Here is a 20,235-nt window from a genome sequence, read left to right as displayed (position 1 = left end):
GTCATGGGGATGTAAAGTATAGGGAATATAATCAATAATATGGTAACTATGTATAGTGCCAGGTGAGTATTAGTTGGGGGGATCACTTCCTAAATTATATAGACGTCTAACCATTATGTTATACACTCGAAACTAATGTAAAATAATATTGAATGTCAACTAATTGAAAAATGTAAAAAGGGAGGAAGATCAATATTATGATAGCAAGGCACAGTGTCAGATGATTGCTGGACTTACCATGGTGATCACTTCTTTGGCACAGGGAATATAATCAATAATGTGGTAATAACTGTATAGTGCTAGGTGTGTACTGTTGAATAACTGATGTACACCTGAAACTAATATTGTATGTTAGCTATGTTTTAATAAAAATCTTTCAAAACAAAGTGAAATACTGCTATTCAGTTCTACAAATAAATAAGAGTATTTTCACTGAAGCAAGGATGATCAGCTATCTTCATGAGAAATACATAAGGAATGCTCAATAGCAGGGTCACAAATGATTGTCCTTTCCACAAAAGTAATTTATCTAATTAGGAAAACAGTTTGCCATTGAGTATTTCTTTTTAAAAACCGACCTTGTAATATAGATGACTAAAATATTGTACCACAGAAAATATACTAACACCAAAGTTATTCAGTCAACAGTTTTGAGTTAGTCTTTAATTCCCTTTTATTGCTTCTTGCTTAACAATGTACAGAATCTTCCAGCTAAAACCTAAGTGCTTTCTTGGAATCCTTTATAGAAGTATATCTTCTCTGGAGAAAACTCACGCTTTCCAACAAGAAATACTAAGAAATCCAACGGTCTAGATTTCACAACTCTTTAGTTAAAAAAAAAAAAAAGCTATGTCTTTAATTTCAGAAAAATTGCTATTATACAACAAACTTTTTATTTTTTCATTCATAAAAACAGTCCACAGCATTCATAAACAGGGTGGTAGAAGAAATAAAAAGACACACTTTTCAGGTGGATTTTTTAAGTTTAAGAACAGATGAGTTGGTAGCAATTTAATACAGACGGAAACAAATACAATCCATATAAAAACAGGAATTAAAAGGGGGAAAAGAGATATATCAACCAAAGCAAATTTAGAGCTTTCAGGCATGCAACTCAACATCTGAATTTTCTTCACTTAAAAACCAAACCAGGTGCTTTAATAGGTGTTCAAAAAGAAAGCTACAAAAGTATTGCAAAAATGTTAGCCTTACATATACCACACACACAAAAAGAAAGAAATTAATAAATCCCCAGCTATACCTAGGCTAATCACAAATTTTCCCTAAAAAAGACAGACAAATAAAAATAACTTTTTACAAGCTTAGCTATGAGGTACAGTACCTTAGAGCTCTCACTTGGGTGTTTCCTGCTCATGCTCTTTTCAGTATAAACAAATATGATTTATGTAATGAAATACATACTTGAAGAATTCCTTAAAAAAGAATCACAAGTTTCATTGTATATATACAACAAATTTTTAATTATGTACTGAAAATAAATTACAGGAAATAAAAACTTTAAAATGCAACAGAGGACAAAGTCACGATAAACATTCCCATTGGATTCCCTTGGGGGGTGAGATTGCAGTGTTCAAGATAAATATCACAAATATATCAAAAACTTCAAATTGTCTATGCATTCACACACTGACATGAGCCACAAACATTCCTTCACAGGGACTGTACTTATTAGCCTACCACAGAACCAGATTTTGCCATAAACTACAAAACTTTTAATACAAAATTGTTATTTATATATTTATAATTCATATACATGCCCTATCTGTGATTTTAGAAAATAAAAACTACACAATGTACAGACACTCTTAACTCATAGCTGTAGGCAACAATTTTGGATGGAATTTCTCCCCCAATAAAATTAATGGCATATTTTATGTACATAAAGGCTAAACTGCATAATGACAGTTCAGTTTCCCAGATATGCATCTCCTTTTAGGGCAGGTTTATAAATTTGAAAAGGCAAGACAAATGTACACCTCAGAATCACTTTCTTAGCTACAAGAGTTGTCCTGTGATTTCTGTGAAGTTTCTGACACATGCATTTATGTAATACTGGTATTGAAGGCAGTAAAGCAATATATACTTTAAATGTAGTGGCTCAATAAAGGCTTCATTGTCATTCCAATCTGATTCTTGATACAGTGATTCATACCTTCTCCAAAAATTAAAATTTCAATGGGACACTGTGCTAGAGACTCTAAATAGATTTCTTAAAATATATCCCTGAAATATCCTTTTACATAAGACAAATTTCACTAACATTAGATTAAAAAGGAAAAAAAAAAGAATTAAACATGGCACAAATGTGCATGATAAACTAATGCTCCTTAGCCAATCTTCACGCCTTAGGAGCCGTGAACAGAAATCTTAAAACCAACAAACAATTTTCACACTCTGTGGCAGCCATCTGTGAAGCCAGTTATACTAAACTACTTCTACAGTTGATTGTAAACTTTGGTTTATTTTTATTTGAGTTCTCATTGTACAGCAAGCATGAAAAAAAGGGAGAGTGGAGTCCATGAGGAGATGAACTGTCAGTCTGTCTTTAATCGGGCATGATGAGACACCTGGTCAGTCAGGCCTGCTTTGATAGAGTTTGTTACAGACTGCCTTATGTTTTCCTCCATCAAATTATCACCCAGGGGCTTCAATACCTGTGGTATGAGAAATGTGCAAAACAAATAAAAACATGAGGTAAAAAAAGAGTTACATATAAAAATAGATATAAAAATTCAATTCAAAGCAATGAAGAAAATAACCAGGAATGTGGGAAATAAAAAGATGCTTCTCCCAAAAAATGTTATGATGCTACAAATAATGCAGTTAAGACATTTTATATGCAACAAAAATCACTTTCCTCTTATTCAAACCATTTACAATTCCTATGAGATGGATGTGCAATTCCATACCCTATATGCAGCATCAAATCTGGTATGTATACAGCATTTATGCAGACCGGCCCAGACGGTCCTGCTTATTGTCCTACATGTATAAGTGTGAACACTTCAGATAGAGAAAAAGTTTAAAATACTGTCTAATTTTTCTTCTTGTTATTGTTGGATGACAGTCTCTGTCGCTGTGCTGATGAAAGAGCACGATGAACCATTCGACGTCTAGTAACTTCAAACAGTTTGGAAAACACCTAAAACATGGAGTGATTTGTTAGGAGAATGACTCAGAGTGCCTTGAAGTTAAAAGAGTTTAAGACTACAAGAATTTGAGACTTTGTAGGTTTCTCACCTTCCTGGGACTCCTCTGAAGCAAAAGAAAAGAGAAATGCAAAAAAATTTAGACAAGGTTTGTTGACACAGCACAGATCTTCTCTGACTAGTGACCATCTTACCTCAACTATACTTAAAATAATTTCACACCCTTAGTGTATTCCACTTAATTGTTTTGTAATAATGGAACCTCTAAAATCCTAGAATCAATGCTGCACAGATGACTGATTTTCAGCAGAAGACATCACACAATTATTGAAATTCATGTTACAGAAAATTAGTTAATAGTCCAAAATTTTCAAGTGGATAGTATTTTTTTTAAAGTGAGGTTGTGATAGCTTTTCATCCACCTTCTATTAGAAGATATCAAAGGAATATGAAGAGTATGAATTTTGAGATAAAAATTTAACGAATATCCAAACACAAGCTTCCAAATCAGATCTGGACAAATAAGCATTTCTCTAAAGAATATGTACAAAATCCAAATTAATATAGTGTGCGTCACTTTGTAAAATAACAATGACATTATTATAAGAAAAGTCAACATCCAATTAACTTTCTTTAAAAAATGGCTTACTTCATCAGTCTTTGAATTTAAAACCAAAACCAACATGAACTTGCATATTCTACATTGTCAGATAAGCCCAAAACTTCACGGGCCCAGAATGGTATCTGAAAATGCCTATAATACTGTCCATCAGTAATAACTGTAGCTTTCATTCTGGTCCTTGACATGATGTTCAAGTATTTCACGATGATCATTTAATGACAATTCCTTAAATGGAATTTTCTGAACACAGGCAATTAATTCCAACACACACAGGTGGCCAATATACAACATGGCTTTCCTTAGTAGATACTTGTCAGGCCCGACTTTTGGTTTCTGGTTTGAGGTAAAAGATTATGATGTGAATTCTGGTTGAAGTAAAAGAGCATGATTAAGAGAAGTTAGTTCTGTTTGTAGCACTTTGCTTTGTTCATTAGCATTTCCATAGTACAGAGGTCAAACCAAGTTTTTTTTGCTGTAAGCAATCCTTCTAGGACTGTTCCTTGTAGTTCGTATAACAGTAAATCACTACTATCTTCACAGAAGGCAACGATCACCCAAATACCATCTAATATATAAGCATGCATCGCTTCTTGCCAATATTAGTAAGAAACTTCTTTTGCTTTTCTAAAGCACCGTACTTCCGATCTTCTTTTCCTTACCTTTGTAACTCTTTCACCGATATTTTCTTCTCTCAAAGAAAAAAAATCCTTAGAGACTTGCCCTGCCCGTTGTCTGGTATGGTCAGACCTATGATTAAGAATCTATCCAAAGGATAGATTTAAGCAAACCAAAGCACTCTATAATTACAATTTTAAAGAAAAAACACTCTCCTGTTCATACTTTATATCCAGATTATACATCCAAACAAAACAGAAAACATCCTTTTGACATTCCTCATATAAAGGAAAAGTAGATGTGCAAATACTGTGTGCAGGGGAGAGGGAACCACAGGGATGAAATTAGTCACTGAAAAACCGAAAGACAGATACCAACCTGTTCCCATAGTGTTTCAGCAATCTGATCAATCATTGTTCCAATTTCTCTGAACTCCCCAGAGTATTTAACATATGCCCAAGTACAAAGAGAAGTCAGTGCCAACCCCATGACAAGGTTACACAAGACGGCTATGGAGTTCAGGCCGATGAAGCCAGTCAGTCCTGAGATTATATACATAGCAAACATGACTGCAAACAGCGTGGCAGGGGTACGAGCAGCATAGAAGATATTTTTGCCATCATTGTGCTTTATAAAATTTGCATAGGTTTCTTCGATTTCAGCCTCCAGCTGGTCCTGATAACGACGGCAGAATTCATCTCCACCCATTTTTTTTACTGAACGAAACTGTTTAATCGCCACTTCCTTGAGGTCCAGGTGTTTTCGCTCCAGATCCGAAGGCGCAATGTAAGGCTTGTCCCCGCCACATACCTGTACAGACACGATTACAGTGGGACAGATTACATGCTAGAAACAACTCTCACTCAAAAGCTCCCTTCTCATAGTTTTCAGTCTCAAAAAGTCAAACCACTATCGGTTCAGTTTTAAACTTGTTCATAATACCTACACACATAATTATAACCTATTTATTTCTTACATGTTTAACTGACTCAGGCAAAATAAATTTCCAAATATGACTAACACAAGTAAAGACAAAAAAATTACACTGCAATCTGTACCTGACTTCACTTGACCCATCAATACATCGTAAGAGTACAAAAGGCTGCTGGCAAGAGAGTGAGTAAAAGATAACATAAAAAAGGTACTTTGATGTTCAACTTAGCGAACTCAGCATAGAAATTGCTACTGGCCTTCACCTAATGTTACTTACATCACAAACTACTAATAACAGCTCAACCATGTGTCAGAAAATATTTCAGTATGGCTTGTATAATAACTTATCACCCATATGCTACACTCGAACTATGTGAATTATTTTCTTACTTTATTGCCAGCAGAGATGATACACGGAAATCAGGGAATGATGTAACGTAACAGTACATAAGGAGCACAAATTAGTTCACTTATTTTAAATATAAAAATCTTCTATCTTACTCTAGTGTCAAATTTAAGTTTTATTTACAAACCTGTTCCATACTTTTGCAATAAATCTCTCTTGCTCCTGCTACTGCAGCAAGATTATTAGCTTCAGCTGTTGCCTAAAAAATAAAATACGTACCAATTTTATGCAAAACAATACCTGATGACTCTATAAATTCTGATTAAAACAATAAGTTAATATACAATGAACACATCAGAAAATGAACCAGAGAATATATTACCAATTTCCAGCTCTCCTTTCCAATGGGAGGGAACACCAGTATAAAGGATATAAAAATTGCTTCTAATAGGACTGCCTGCCTAATTTTGCTTTGCTTAGGTTTGTTAAAATGGGTTTGCAGAATACCACATATGCTCAGGAAATTACAGAGAATTAAATAGATACCATCCTAAAACATCTCCAGATGTAAAGAATCAAGAATTATCCATGTGGTTCTCTCTCTCATAATCAGTATTACACAAGAGACATTTTTAAAACCACAAACAGCTCACTGGGTGAAATTTATGTGAAAATACTGCTTAATCCACTATAAACCTGAGAAATTGCCCAATGTGACAAATCTTTAAAAACATGAATTAAGCTAAAATAACACTGTCCCAAAAAACCGTATTTTTTACAAAGCAAGGACCCATATTCATTAGGAACAGCTCTAAATCATTAATACCAAGGGAAAATCAGCCTTATTTCAAACAACATTCACTGTCAAAGACTCAGAGAACAGAAGAAGCTTGGTTCAGAGAGGCCCATATTAAGCTATCTTCTGCAAAGAAGTTTTCCTACACTTTTCGAACAACTGAAGAGAAGGTACCGAGGATTCTTATTTCTTCTGGTGGCCTAGATGTGTGCAAGGTCTGTAATCTATAGTTACAAAACAAATCATATAAAAAGTTCAGGACCCATGCTACGCTTTGCCTTAAATATCTAAAATGTATTCGCATGCAAAGAAGCACCACCCCATTCCCAGCATTTATCTCTAAAGCAAAGATGTTCCTCCTTCCTAAATAAATATATGTACAATGCACACACTACCTGAAGCATGGACTTCGGATGTGGAAGTTCCTCTCCTTGATAAATTTTAATGTAAGCCTAAAAATACAGACGACTCATTAGACTGGTAGGTTATGCAATTTGGCTCTACATCCCCAAAGAAAAAACAATCATTAAATATAAAAATGATTCTCACTATTAGAAGGAAAGTCTAGGCTTTAAAAATCATCTACTTTCATGCCAACAAAATTAACCCTGAACTCAATATTATTAAATGTCTGTGTTGCCAAATAGTGTCCTACAGAAACAATTCTAAATATAATTCCAACTTGCATAAAAGTTGTACCTCATATTTAGAAGTCATATATAAAATGTCATCTACTTTATGAAAAGAAATCCATACTTCTCCCCTACTGCCAAGGTTTCAACTAAATGTTAGAAAACTTTTTAATTCAGTATTTTACTTTGACCAGCTTAAATTATATTTCATTTCAAGAAAAAAAATTACATAATTGTGGTTTAAGAGTAAGAAGGCAAGATGGGAGTTTTTAGTTAAGTCCATATAGGAACTTTCAGCTGAACTTTCTCCTGACTCTAAATTAAATTCATAATTAAACAAAGATAGTATGAAAATAACCAAGTGTCCTTAAAATGACCAAAAACACATTGCTGGTTAACTGTATTTTCCTTCTACCTATCCATAACTACAATGAATAAATATAATCTTCCGTAAGGGTCTTGCTCTGGCAATCAAACTATAAAGACTAGAGATGAGCAGAGGAAAAAACATGTATGAATAATTTACTTGAGCTCAGAAACTAGTTTTGATACTTTTAGCTGCTCTTATCAAGTCCTCAAAACTCTGAGAGAAGGCTTTTGTAAGAATCAGACATGCAGAATTATGATCCCAATACCTATTATCATTCACAAATGATAGAGCTGTATTACAATAATATGGTAAATGGTTTTTCTTTCCATATCAGAGCTGGTGAACAAGTAGGATAATTCTGTAAACAAAATCACTGTGTAGAAGATACAAGTTGTCTGCTAATCTTAAATATCCTTAAATATTGATACACCCAATTTGAGGCAGAAAAATAAATCATAAATTTTACTCTTTTGCTTTAGATAAGAAATTTCTTGTACATATAAATGAGTTTTAAGTCAGCTATATTTCTAACTTAGACAAAGTCATTTAATATAAGAGTTTTCCTACCTTAAAGTATTCTACAAGATCTCTACAAGTGACTTTAGATCCACTTATCTCTTTTTCTACCAAATTTTCAGGGGCAAGCAACAATGGAACCAGATTTCGAAGCTCTCGTTTAAAGTCTTCATCAATATCTAGTGGACACGAAATTAGTCAACATGTTAGTCAAAAAAAAAAAAAAGCAAAGAAGTCCCCATTGGTAAGAGTTCGTAAAATTCTGTTTCATGAAATAAGAGTTCACAGCATCTATTACTAAAGTAGATTCATTTTAAAAACGTATCCAAACACGTCATTATCTCCTGGAAAAACATACATCCCCCCTCCACTCTACTACCCCATTTCTCCTTATCCCCCAAGAATTATCTTCACTCAAATAATAAATAAAACAAATTGTGGACTACCCAAACAAATCCCACGTTAAGTATTAACTAACCTACCCTTTTCGATGGCAAATAATTCATGAAATTGTATTAAATTTTAATACTAGATTTTGTTTTTCCAGCCATACTGTAAATTTCATCAAACCTCAAGCCTTTTACCACCATGCTCTAAATAATCCGAAAACACACACAAAAATTATACTATCACCCCTGAAACAGAGGCTTAAATCTGATTACATCAATAAAATAACTGGTGAAGCTTTTCAGCAGAAAGTAATCAGATGAAACATTGAAATGTTCTCAGCCTTCAGAACTTTTAAGACATTGGTGCTGAGCAGCAGACCACATTAGAACACGTTAATCAATATGCTAGCTGTTTGGGGAAAAAAAACAATGAAAAACTAGAAAGACCAGAGAGCTTTACAATCACAGCATTAACAATGCATCTAAATGTCCTCCAGTACAAGACAGAAAATGTAAGGAATCATGTATTTTTATAAAAAAACTTTCAGCCCCTAAAAAATAAGTTCTGATTTTAGCAAGAATGGGAATTCCCACCTTTCAATCTCCCATCAAAACTAGGATTAGTTGCAACTTTAAGACCAGGATGTGGTAAAAGGAAGCAACCAAGATTTGAGAAACAATTGTGAATGTGCTTCCTTACATTCTGTAGTTCTTCGTGTTGATTTTGTTTTACCTGAGGGCAGAAGGAGACAGAGTGAAGGTGCAAACAGGAGAAAAAAAATTTTTTTAAGAAAACATACTCACATGCATACACACTTAACTCAAATGCTATTCCAGATAGGTGTTTTTTGACAATATAAATTTTTACTAAAGACCCATTTCTCACCATTTTGGTAAGACCTCACTTTTTCTTAACCCAGAAAAGATGTTCATTACCATGTTAGCTGCCAAGGATATGAAAAAATAGTAATAATCACAATATCCTACACCAAAATAACAAGTTGTGGTTGTTATTTATAAACCAGATAATAAATTAAAAATTTGCCTTTAAAGTACTTATAATGGCGAAAAGAAAAACAAAGTATTAATTTGCCTACAAATAAAAAGGTCAGCCCCTGAGCAAAATAAAGTGAAACACTCCAGTGCAGTTCAAAGAAACTTAGAATTTATTAGGATTTTAGCACTCACTCCAAATGATTATTTGTGATTAAACTGTGTAGTTATCAGTGTTTTGGGAAGAGATATTGCTATGTATTTTTGGAAGAAAACCCTAAATTTAGATTTTTAATAACTACTTATCCCAATATACTCTCTCAAAGACACTTCTCAAAAACTATTCTAAAAACACACATGCAAAACATACACCATTCATAATCAACAAAACCTGGAAACTACCTAAATCTCCACCAAGAGGAGAAAGGAAAAATTGTCTATTCACACAATGGAATACTGCATAGCAGTAAAAATAAACAAAAACTACATGCAACAATATGGATTAATCTCAGAAACATAATATTGGGCAAAAACAGCTAGACACAAACAAGTACGTACTGTGATTTCTTTCATAAAAAATACGAAAACAGCCTGTCAGAGGTCAGGATAACAGCAGAGGGTTTATGGGGTGGGAAGGGGTCGGTGGATGGAGGGTAGTGCTTCTGGGTACTGGTTACATGACTATGTTTAATTTGTACAAATTCATCAAGCTGCACACTTATGATTTGAGCACTTTTCTTTATCACTTCAATAAGACATTAAAAAACCTTCTTGTCTTTGCAGTACATAATTCCGAGTTTAGTCTATGACTGAAGCGCTTTATGCTAATTTCTTCTAAAGAAACCAGAGAAAACTCTTGATGACTGAAATTATCTCTGACAGCAGGGTCTAGAAATACCTTTCAAATAATCCAAGAATGAGGAATTGGTTTTAATCTTATTTTAGGAATAATAAAACTATATTGTACCCCAAGTCTTTGAACATGGTTGTGAAACTAAATGCATCATTGCACAGGCAAACAAAATTTTCTTAACCAAGAGAGAGCCCTCTTACTTATGCATAAAGGGACCTTTATGTTTCTTTTGTGTATGTGAGTGGATGCGTAGTATCTGATCTGAGTGTTCCCCAAGTACTTCCATGGGAAGGTGGCTTTAGGAACGTAGGATCATGTTGGTGAGATTATTTCCCAGGAATGTCTGGTGTGGCATATTGCATGGGACTGGAGTCTAGATATTTGGGTTCTAGTCCCAGTTATCAATAATTAGTTAAGTGACCAAAATGCAAGTCATTTTTCTTGGTTCCAGTGTCACTGTATGTATATAAGACTGAACTAGATGATGTTTAAGATCGCTTTTCTAGCTCTAATGCTGTCATTCTGAGATAGTATTCCTTGGGGAGAGGGTCTCACATCATCCAATGCATGCACACTTTATTTATTACCCAGGCTCTCCCAAACGTTCAGAAACTCAGCTGGGCCAGAAAGAGACATGCACACCATCTACGTAGGTCCAAAGGTTAGTCTCCTTCAAACTTTTATCCTTTGAATATTGATTTACTGAGGGGGCAGTTGACTCTGGAGAGAACTATTTGTCCCTTCATTTCTATTTGAGGGCTTTGTCCTCTTTGGCGGGAGTGCTACCAATGTACTTTTCATCAATTATGTATGGAGTCATCTGGGCTACTTGGGATACTCAATTTATTCCAATGACAGAGCTTGGTAGTCTACGCAGCAGTGCAGGCAGCCCACTCCTTTACCTGGCTTGGTGCTTATGCTCTCTTCTCTAAGAAATGGGGGCTTACCTGCAATCTCTTTTCAAGGAATTGTTTTCCACCTTCCAAACCATATGCATGTTCATAAGGATAACTCCAATCTCGAATCAAAAACATTAATGTCTATACACAGAAAAAAAATCATTTCTTATAAAATTTTACAAAAAATCACTACTTGAACAATTAAAGCCTCCCTAACTCCCCTAAACAATCTTTATCAAAAGATATAGTAACAAAATGGTTAATACTGTTCATAGCTATATCAAGGACCCACCTAAACCAACAACACCCCCAACCCCTATACCACGCAACTGCCTCCATTTGCAAACCTCACTATGTATAAAGTGTCATCACAGGAATACAGGACTTTTTTTAATAAACAAAAGGCCTATCAGGGCATACACATCACAATTTTAAGTCAAAATTGTATAACTAGAAGACCAGCTAACCTAATTTTCACAGAATTTTTTTGTTCCTATATCCTTAGGTGTCTCAACGGCAGCCCTGCTGACATTCTGGTACTTACGCATGGCTGCCCTGTGCACTGTTGGATGCTGACAGCCCTGCTGGCACATTAGAGGCCAGTAGCATTAACCTCTCCCCACCCCAAAAACTGTGACAGGCAAAATTGTCTCCAGACATTGGCAAAAGTCCTCTTAGGGGCAGAATTACCCCAGTTCAGAAAAACTAAAATAGGCCAAGTAGAATATATTTCACCCTTATACACAAAAATGAAGCCATAACCTGCCCAGATATTTCATAAAAGTGATTCTTTGAGCCAGACAAGGCTGAGGCAGAATCAATGCAAACTCACTCATGCTAAAAATCACCAGCAATACTATCACACAGGAAGGACTTCACCCTGACTAGCACACAGGGTGGAGTCATTCTCACCTACTGTAACACAACTGACCAAATAGCACTAATGTCAACTGATAAATTAGCTTTGTTCTTTTAATCTGTCATGAAAGGACTCCAAGAAGCAAGCAAAGCTTCTAAAGTAACTCCACCCAAGTTAATTTCTGACTTTATATTCTATACCTAGCATTTAAAAGGAATAAAAAACATGGGGATAGAGGACTTGGAGAAGGAGGAGAAATATAATAAATTCTGGAATTTTCTATATGAAACCAAAATAAAGAATAACAGGACTAACCTCAACTTGTAATATACCATAAAAAACTAATTTTGAAGTAGTTTATCATGTTAAAAGAAATTTAAGTGACTGTCTTGTTTTGGAATTAAGTAACATCTAATTAAGAGAAACAGTATTAAGCTCTTAATCTAAGTATTAAGAATCAATACATATTCATTTGTTCTATCTCCTATCCTGCTAGCCTACTACTGATAATAAGTTGGTGATGACATTACCATAAATTAGTATCAACTAAATTAGCATTTAGCTAATTTCGCTGAATCTGTTGCTAAAAATGAGTTTATTGTAATATCCTCGTGTCTTCAGCTACAAGATGAGGTGGTATGATAACTTTGCACAGGTAACTTAAAAAAATGATAAAATATTTATTTACCTGAAATGGTTTCTGGTAGATTTCTTCCATTGCAAGCCTGCCATACTCTGTAAATAACTATTAAATCAAGTTATTTAAAATAATGGCCCCAGAGAGATTGAAAGACATCTGTAAAGCTGTTCCATATCAGACTACTAGATGTCAGAGCCTTCAAAATCATTTGAAAGGCAAGCATTAATTTTTCTAACTGACTGGGTATATATTAAAATTTAATTAATAATAAGTTTAATAAAAAGCTAAGTCATATCAGTTTGAAATCATACAATATTCAATCTTATAATATTATAGGCTTCTAGATATAAAGTCAAAATAAAGTAGGAATTAAATTTTCAATACTTTGATATACATTCTCTGAGACATTCGTACCTGCAAGTGTTGAAGATCATCTTCTTGAATATTCTGAGACAAATTATATACCTGTTAAAACAAAATGTCAAAAGACAAAATTTTTATTAGCATTTTATTTTCAAAACCCAGTTATGTATAACTTTACTTGTGGAAATAAATAATGGCCATTTTATACCTCAGCACAAATGAATCACTTAGCCACTATCTTAAACAATGGTACATGAAAAGGATACTTTTTTTTTCTTTAACAGCCAGGATAAAATATTAAGAGGGAAGCAGTGGTGGTAAACTGTAAAAATCATGAATACAAGCATATGGAGTGGCAAACGTTAAGAAAAAAAGTGCATTATGTAGTTTCTTTTTCTCCTTCTCAAAGTTACTTTAATGTTATGAAATGGTCACTTTTTAAAAAAAAGTGAAGTTTCCACAATTATTTTTCTAAGTCAATGAATATGAGGAGCACAGCTTTAAAAGATAAATTCCTTCCTTATACAATCACAGTATATACCAGGGGTGCCAAAAAAACGTATACACATGACTTGTATTCATCTTTTGTTACCTGTATATATTGAGTGTTACAATTTTAACACGATTTTTTTTCTTTCTTAAAATGTGTGTACATTTTTTTGGCACCCTCTATAGTTTATAGTTATTCAGTGGGTGTCTCGACTATCATCAATTCTAATATGGTTCTCTTTTTAGTTAAGTAAACTCATCAGTCTAAATAATTTAACATGGAAATTTTACTGGCCTGTGGTAATTGAAAAAAAATAACAGTAGGTGGCACTCTTGCCCTTTCCAGAATTTTTAATGAAGCTTTCCAAGGCACAAACACCAGAGCTGATAATATAAAGACTAAGTACTCTCAAGAAAGGAAAATTGGAGGAAAGATTCACCGGGTCCAGTTCTTGATTCAGGTCTTCAAAAGGTGACCTAGGCCTTCAAAAGTGGGTGTCCACTTTTGAAGATGTCACCTCTACTAAGAAATAACTTACGTCTAAGAAAATAGGGTTATTCCAAAGATAGAACAATTTGTTCTAATAGCAAATAAGTGTTAATCTAGTTGAATCACTAGGTCAAGAATATAAACAGCCAATATAGGTCAACAAAATTAAAATGATATTCTCAGCTGACTAACTCTAAAAAGGGTACTTAAAAAGTAATTAATGACTGAAGTGATTGAACTCTAAATTTAAACTTAAAACCTGAAAGCACGACTAATCTATTTTTACCACATGGGCCCTAGTTTTTAGAAGAGGTCCAGATCCTTTCATTGTCAAGGCCAGGTTGCAAACAGCAATGAGAGAAGACTATTTGTTTATTTAGACCATTAGTAGTATTTAGCATACTGTGCTGTACTAATAGATGGTCAATAATTATTTGTTGAAAAAAATAAATAACGAGGATCAATTTGTCATTGATTTATCAGCCAGATAGTTTATGTAAGGAAGGTGTAAGAAATCTAGCCTCAAAGATCAGGAAGAAAGCAATAAATTAAATACATACATACCGATATACATACATACTTTAAATTTTTTTTTAATTATTTATAGTTCACCAAGCACTTTTTTATGCAATTATGTCCTTTAGAGCTCAATCTGACTGCACACCACAACCACAAGTGAGAAAGGCAAAATAGGTAAACCCCTCATTTTATAGATAAGAAAGTAGCTGAGTGGCCGGCCTTAAGTGGTTGTCCAAAACCAGGCCTCCTACTATCACAAACTTGAATAAACAAGAGAACACCAAGGTACAAGTTTTAGGACAGAGCACTCCCACATTATAATTTAAGGCAAGCCACAGAGCTAGCTAATCTGAAGGGCTATAATGAGATAATATAAACACAAAGATGTGGCTTCTGCTTGCCTTAAAAGAGCGGCAGTTCTGCCATCTTGTAAGAGCAGAGAAAAAGAGGTAGAACAAAATGGAAAAAAAGAGACTTTGAGAGTCCCCAATCATATCATTTAATTGACAGTGACAGATATCCCAGCTCTACAGTAAACAGAAGTCAGGCTGAAAATACTCTCCTTTTATCTCATAATATCCCAAACTTCTTTCCACTCTGATAGCTAGATATCTCAAATTGAAAAAGGATGGGAATGGGAACTTAACAGAGACTGGTCATATGTTCCAGAAATTACTGGAAAGCACTACAAAACTTCCAAAACACTGTGACAGTATCACTAATAATCCACCACCAAGAAGAAACATTTCTTATGTCAGGAAGAGCACATACTTTTTTTTACATTTGCAAATATACTTCTGGATACATCATCACCAGCTGGGCCTAACCATCATACTTCAATAATTCATTTTTCATCCAGAAGTATTAACCACAGACAATCTCAGAAAAAAGAAAGTAAAGAAATTTTTTTAATGAAATGTGTTTTAATTCAGTCAAATTATCTACATTATACAGAAAAGAAATGGCCTACCCTGAAGAGAGTGAACTTTATTGAACACCAGACACAATTAGATAAGGTATAAAATAAGTGGAAAACAGAAAGGATTTTACCCTTTTCTAAATGAAACAGGTGTTATAAGTCCTTAGTTTATTATAAAAACATCATTTAGGTTTCCAAAGTTAAATATGAATTGATTCTTAATTCTTACTGTAATTAATTCTTATAAATTCATATTTAACTCCACCCCCATTAATTCAAATAATCAAGTACTAGTTGCCATACACATCAAGTAGAAAACTAATTACTTGGATTTTTTTGTTTGTTTGGTTGGTTGGTTGGTTGGCTTAGCCAAAAACAAAGATATATTCTACCCCTTATTGTATCTGGCAACCACATGACTAAATTCAATTAAGGATAACATGCAATAATACCTTTTCCTTTTTTAAAAAAAGCATTAGACGCTATGATGAAAAACCAAAGGGACTGGCTATTGGTTTATTGCTCCCTGAGTAAGCATTCAAAGTATGAAATTTCACATTGTGAGCCAGAACAAGCATGAAATATAAATGACCAATAAGAAATGTAAATAGCTCTAATTTTATCCTTTTTTTCCTTCAATCAAAAGCCATTTTGAGAAAAAACAGAGGTATTAGGTTTATCTGAACTGATCATGCCAGTCACCTCGTTATCTCACCTGGACAGAGCTGGTCATAGTGCTGAGAGCAAACACTGTTGCACAGTCTTTGATAGTTGACTGGCTATCAAAGGCACCTTGGGTATCCATTAGCAGCACAGCCACCTAGGAATAAAAGTTTAAAATACTTTGTAAAATATTCTCCAATAGTGACTAAAAACATCAAATGTAAAATGATAAATGTCAAAATTAGTAATTAAGTCATGAAAAGTACTCTAAGTGCAACATCTCAAACATTTTGACATAATAATCTATATACTGTGTTTCCCCAAAAATAAGACCTAGCAGGACCATCAGCTCTAATGCATTTTTTGGAGCAAAAATTAATATAAGATCCAGTATTATTTTAATATAAGACCTGGTCTTATATAAGACCAGATATAATATAATACCAGGTCTTATATTAATTTTTGCTCCAAAAGATGCATTAGAGCTGATGGTCTGGCTAGGTCTTATTTTCAGGGAAACATGGTATGTTAAAAGTTATCAGACATTAATAGTTCTACGTTGTTTTGATCTTTAACATCAGAAAATAGCTCAAGAGAGAATATGAGAGAAAAACACAGTAAAAAAAGTACAAAGAGAATTTTACTTTTGTTCCATTAGGTCTGTCGATCACAAACACTTCATTCCAGACTTGTATGCCTGTGGTTTCTCTTTCGCAACCGCCTCGCCATGTAAAGCCAGTCAATGGTTCATTGTTTCCACCAACCCAACTTTGAGAATCCTGTTAAAGTCAAGCATGAAAGTAAAATAAAACACAAATAATTAAGAACAAAAAACAACGTAAGAAATAACCCACTCTTTATTTTACGGATGAGGAAGGTTAAGTGGAGAGAGATAAAATAACACTAACATTACACAATTACAAAACCAGTTCTAAATCCCATCAGAGGTGGTTTGTTTTAGATGTACTCTCTGCTACGGACCTGAACCTTCTCTAATCTGCTCATGTTTTAACTCTCTGTACTTCTAGATATGCTTCCACTTTTCCCCATTTTGGAAAAATTTCCTATGTTTTAAAATCATAAAAAATAGATACTATCTATTTTGACATCTCTTATACAGATGAGCAAAACTAAGTTCCAAACAGAATGGCTGTCAAAAACAGCACTGCTCTTTTAGAATAGCTTATACTAAAATGTGTTCCCACTGTCTTAATTTTATTTTTAAAAAATATTGACTTTAAAATAACCACAAGACTTGTCAGGAATCTCATTCAAGCCATCCAACTGTAAAAAAGTATTTTGCAAAACCAAAAGAGAAATCTGAGTCCAGAGTGGGTATATGAGATGCTGTTAAATCAGGATCAAGTTGATTGTTGGTGTGATAATGGCATTGCGGTTGTGTTAAAAATAATAATGAGTTCTTATCTGTTAAATACGCAAGTATTTATGGTGAAAGGATATGCCTGGCATTTGCTTAAATATACTCCAAATATATGGTGATGAAAGGAGAACTGACTCTGGGTGGTGAGCACACAATGTGATATATAGATGATGTAATACAGAATTGTACACCTGAAGTCTATGTAATTTTACTAACCATTGTCACCCCAATAAACTTTAATTAAAAATAAATTCCAGTGTGGGGGATGAGGGAGAATAAAAGAGCAATGAGGAAAACAGACGAAACAAGATGTTGACAGGTACGCTGGGGTTCATTATACTATGCTATTTTGGGGTATGTTTAAAATTTTCCATAATAAAATGTTTTAATTAAAACCACAAGGCTGAATTGCTACAATTAAATATTATTAAATAATGTAAAAGTACACATAAGGTAATATATCTGAAAAATTAAACCTGGGATAAAATAAATGAGCAACTGACAAATATCAAGATCCCTATACTTCAGTATGCTTAAAGCCCACATACCCTTTACTCAAAGTATTTCATAGGAAAAATTGCTTTGTTTCTGAAAGACTTCTAATAAGCTTGGATGTACAGTCCAAAGCAGATAACAAAGCTCAAATCAGCAGTGGAGGAAAGATGTTAGGGTAGGCGCAGTGAGAGACAAAGCAATTTAAAAAAAAGGTATAAGGGAGGGAAAAGTGTTGTCCAGACCATCACCTAATGTGAAGATCAGCTTTATACTTCAAACCAACTATTATAATTATTATTCCACAGAACTCCCATCCCCAGGAGGTTACCAATCCTATCAATTACAAAATTCTCTTGGAAGCGCTTCTACTGAGGCCCTCATCTCTCTGTTGGTCACAGGCTGACACACGGCACAACTCGTCACACTACATACTATGGACTTGTGCGTCAGTAGACGCCCTTCACAGGGATTAGAAAATCAGTGGTACCCCTAGATAAGCCCAATGGTGGTCCTGCCTCTGAATTGTATTTCGGATGCGCCACATAGATCCCTCCAACCCTCCCTTCCCATAGTCACTTAATTTTCTCAACAAGAAATGGAATCATGGCACTGTCATGCCAAAAAGTCATCCGTGGTTCCCTATTACCTGTAGGACCTTCTGGAGAGCTATTGCGTGTAATCAACCTTTACTTTTCCTGTCTCTGCTCCTGATATTCTCCGTCAGTCTCCCTGTCACCACCACACACCTTCCTGTTTCTACCATACCCAAAAGTCATTACTGCTCTACACATATGTTGTTCAGCATATCAGTATCTATCTATACCTTCGTTCCACGTGTTCTCTGCAGACTGAGCCAGCAGTCAAGAAACTCCAACTTTTCTGAGCTCTTAAAGTGTATCACTGACACCACAAGTGGCTATCTTTATGTAGCTTTGTACTGCAGTTCTGTGAGTCTTGAGCACATCAGCTGTAAACTCCATCTTTGTTTACAAATTGCTCCACTAAAGTGCCTTGCTCTCGCATGTGGCATTGCATTCCCCAACAATGTCACAGTTGTATTTAATGAAGTAATTATTTTTAAAGGGTCCAACCTACACAAATAATTTTTTAAAACCTACCCTGTTAATCTGTTTTGTCTACATTTTACTTATTTACATTGGTTCTCTATCTCTTCAGTTCCATGAAGAAAGAAGTTTTGTTTTGTTTAGTTTTTTACTCAGAAAACAGACTAGTGCCTGGCTTGTAGTAGGCAATCACAATATTTGTTCGTTAATTAATACCTTTAAATTTCATTATTAGCATTTTTTTTTTGATGATTGCCACTTTTTTTTTTAACAGGACTTTATTGGGGAACAGTGTGTACTTCCAGGACTTTTTTCCAAGTCAAGTTGTCCTTTCAGTCTTAGTTGTGGAGGGCGCAGCTCAGCTCCAGGTCCAGTTGCCGTTGCTAGTTGCAGGGGGCACAGCCCACCATCTCTTGAGGGAGTTGAACTGGCAACCTTGTGGTTGAGAAGACGCGCTCCAACCAACTGAGCCATCCGGGAGCTGAGCAGCAGCTCAGCTCAAGGTGCCGTGTTCAGTCTTAGTTGCAGCGGGCAGAGTCCACCATCCCTTGTGGGACTCGAGGAATTGAACTGGCAACCTTGTGGTTGAGAGCCCACTGGCTCATGTGGGAATTGAACCGGCAGTCTTCGGAGTTAGGAGCACGGACCTCCAACCGCGTGAGCCACCGGGCCGGCCCTACATTTCATTATTAAGCTTCACTGTGTTCCCTTTTGAGCATGGGTAAGAGATATGGAAACAATACAATCCTTTTTATTATTCCTAGAAATAACACAATTGCACACACAGAAAAAATAATTTTTTTAAAGTATAGATGACTGAAATCATAGGCTAGCATGTTTGTTAACCTTACCCTCTCCAAAAGAAACTTTAAAAAGAAATGGTATCTCATTAAAAAAAAAAAAATCTATATATCATCTCTTCTTATTTACCCTGCAAGGGAAATGTTTAAAAAATGCTAAATTGATAAAAGGATGAAAAGGTAAATCAGAGAAACTAGCTAATCAAAACTAGTAAGTTTTGATATTTCAAAACTTGAAGAAGTCTGCTATTTCTCTAACATAATGAATACTGATTAACTTTTATAAAATACATTCACATTCATTCGACAAATATTTATTGAAGCCCCACCATGTGCCAGCTACTGTTCTAGGTTCTAAGCACAAGGCAGAGAACAAGAACAAACATTCTTGGGCGGCAGGATGGCTCAGTTGGTTAGAG

The 20,235-nt window shown here is 34.6% G+C and overlaps 1 protein-coding gene across 6 annotated transcripts in view; it reads right to left on the bottom strand.

The window, feature by feature from the left end:
* Positions 1-638: 638 nt before the first annotated feature.
* ATL2 (atlastin GTPase 2) overlaps positions 639-20,235 on the bottom strand; it is an 86,773-nt gene continuing 67,176 nt past the window's right edge. For 2 of the 6 annotated variants that reach the window (XM_081067876.1, XM_081067872.1), the window contains exons 3-14: positions 16,721-16,855; positions 16,129-16,233; positions 13,048-13,098; positions 12,682-12,738; positions 11,183-11,275; positions 8,984-9,122; positions 8,052-8,179; positions 6,878-6,934; positions 5,874-5,945; positions 4,786-5,217; positions 3,262-3,276; positions 665-2,675 (exon numbers count right to left, since the gene is read on the bottom strand). In XM_081067876.1, coding sequence (XP_080924002.1) covers positions 2,556-2,675; positions 3,262-3,276; positions 4,786-5,217; positions 5,874-5,945; positions 6,878-6,934; positions 8,052-8,179; positions 8,984-9,122; positions 11,183-11,275; positions 12,682-12,738; positions 13,048-13,098; positions 16,129-16,233; positions 16,721-16,855 — 1,404 coding nt within the window. In that variant the 3' untranslated portion in view covers positions 665-2,555. Of the gene's footprint in view, positions 3,164-3,261; positions 3,277-4,781; positions 5,218-5,873; positions 5,946-6,877; positions 6,935-8,051; positions 8,180-8,983; positions 9,123-11,182; positions 11,276-12,681; positions 12,739-13,047; positions 13,099-16,128; positions 16,234-16,720; positions 16,856-20,235 lie in introns of all 6 variants that reach the window. The other 4 variants (XM_081067873.1, XR_013994569.1, XM_081067874.1 and 1 more) reach the window with 4 other exon arrangements.

The sequence above is a fragment of the Rhinolophus hipposideros genome (assembly GCF_964194185.1).
Source record: "Rhinolophus hipposideros genome assembly, chromosome: 12".
NCBI lineage: Eukaryota > Metazoa > Chordata > Mammalia > Chiroptera > Rhinolophidae > Rhinolophus > Rhinolophus hipposideros.
The sequence above is the reverse complement of the archived record's forward strand: the minus strand, read 5'-3'. Positions and strand labels throughout refer to the sequence as shown.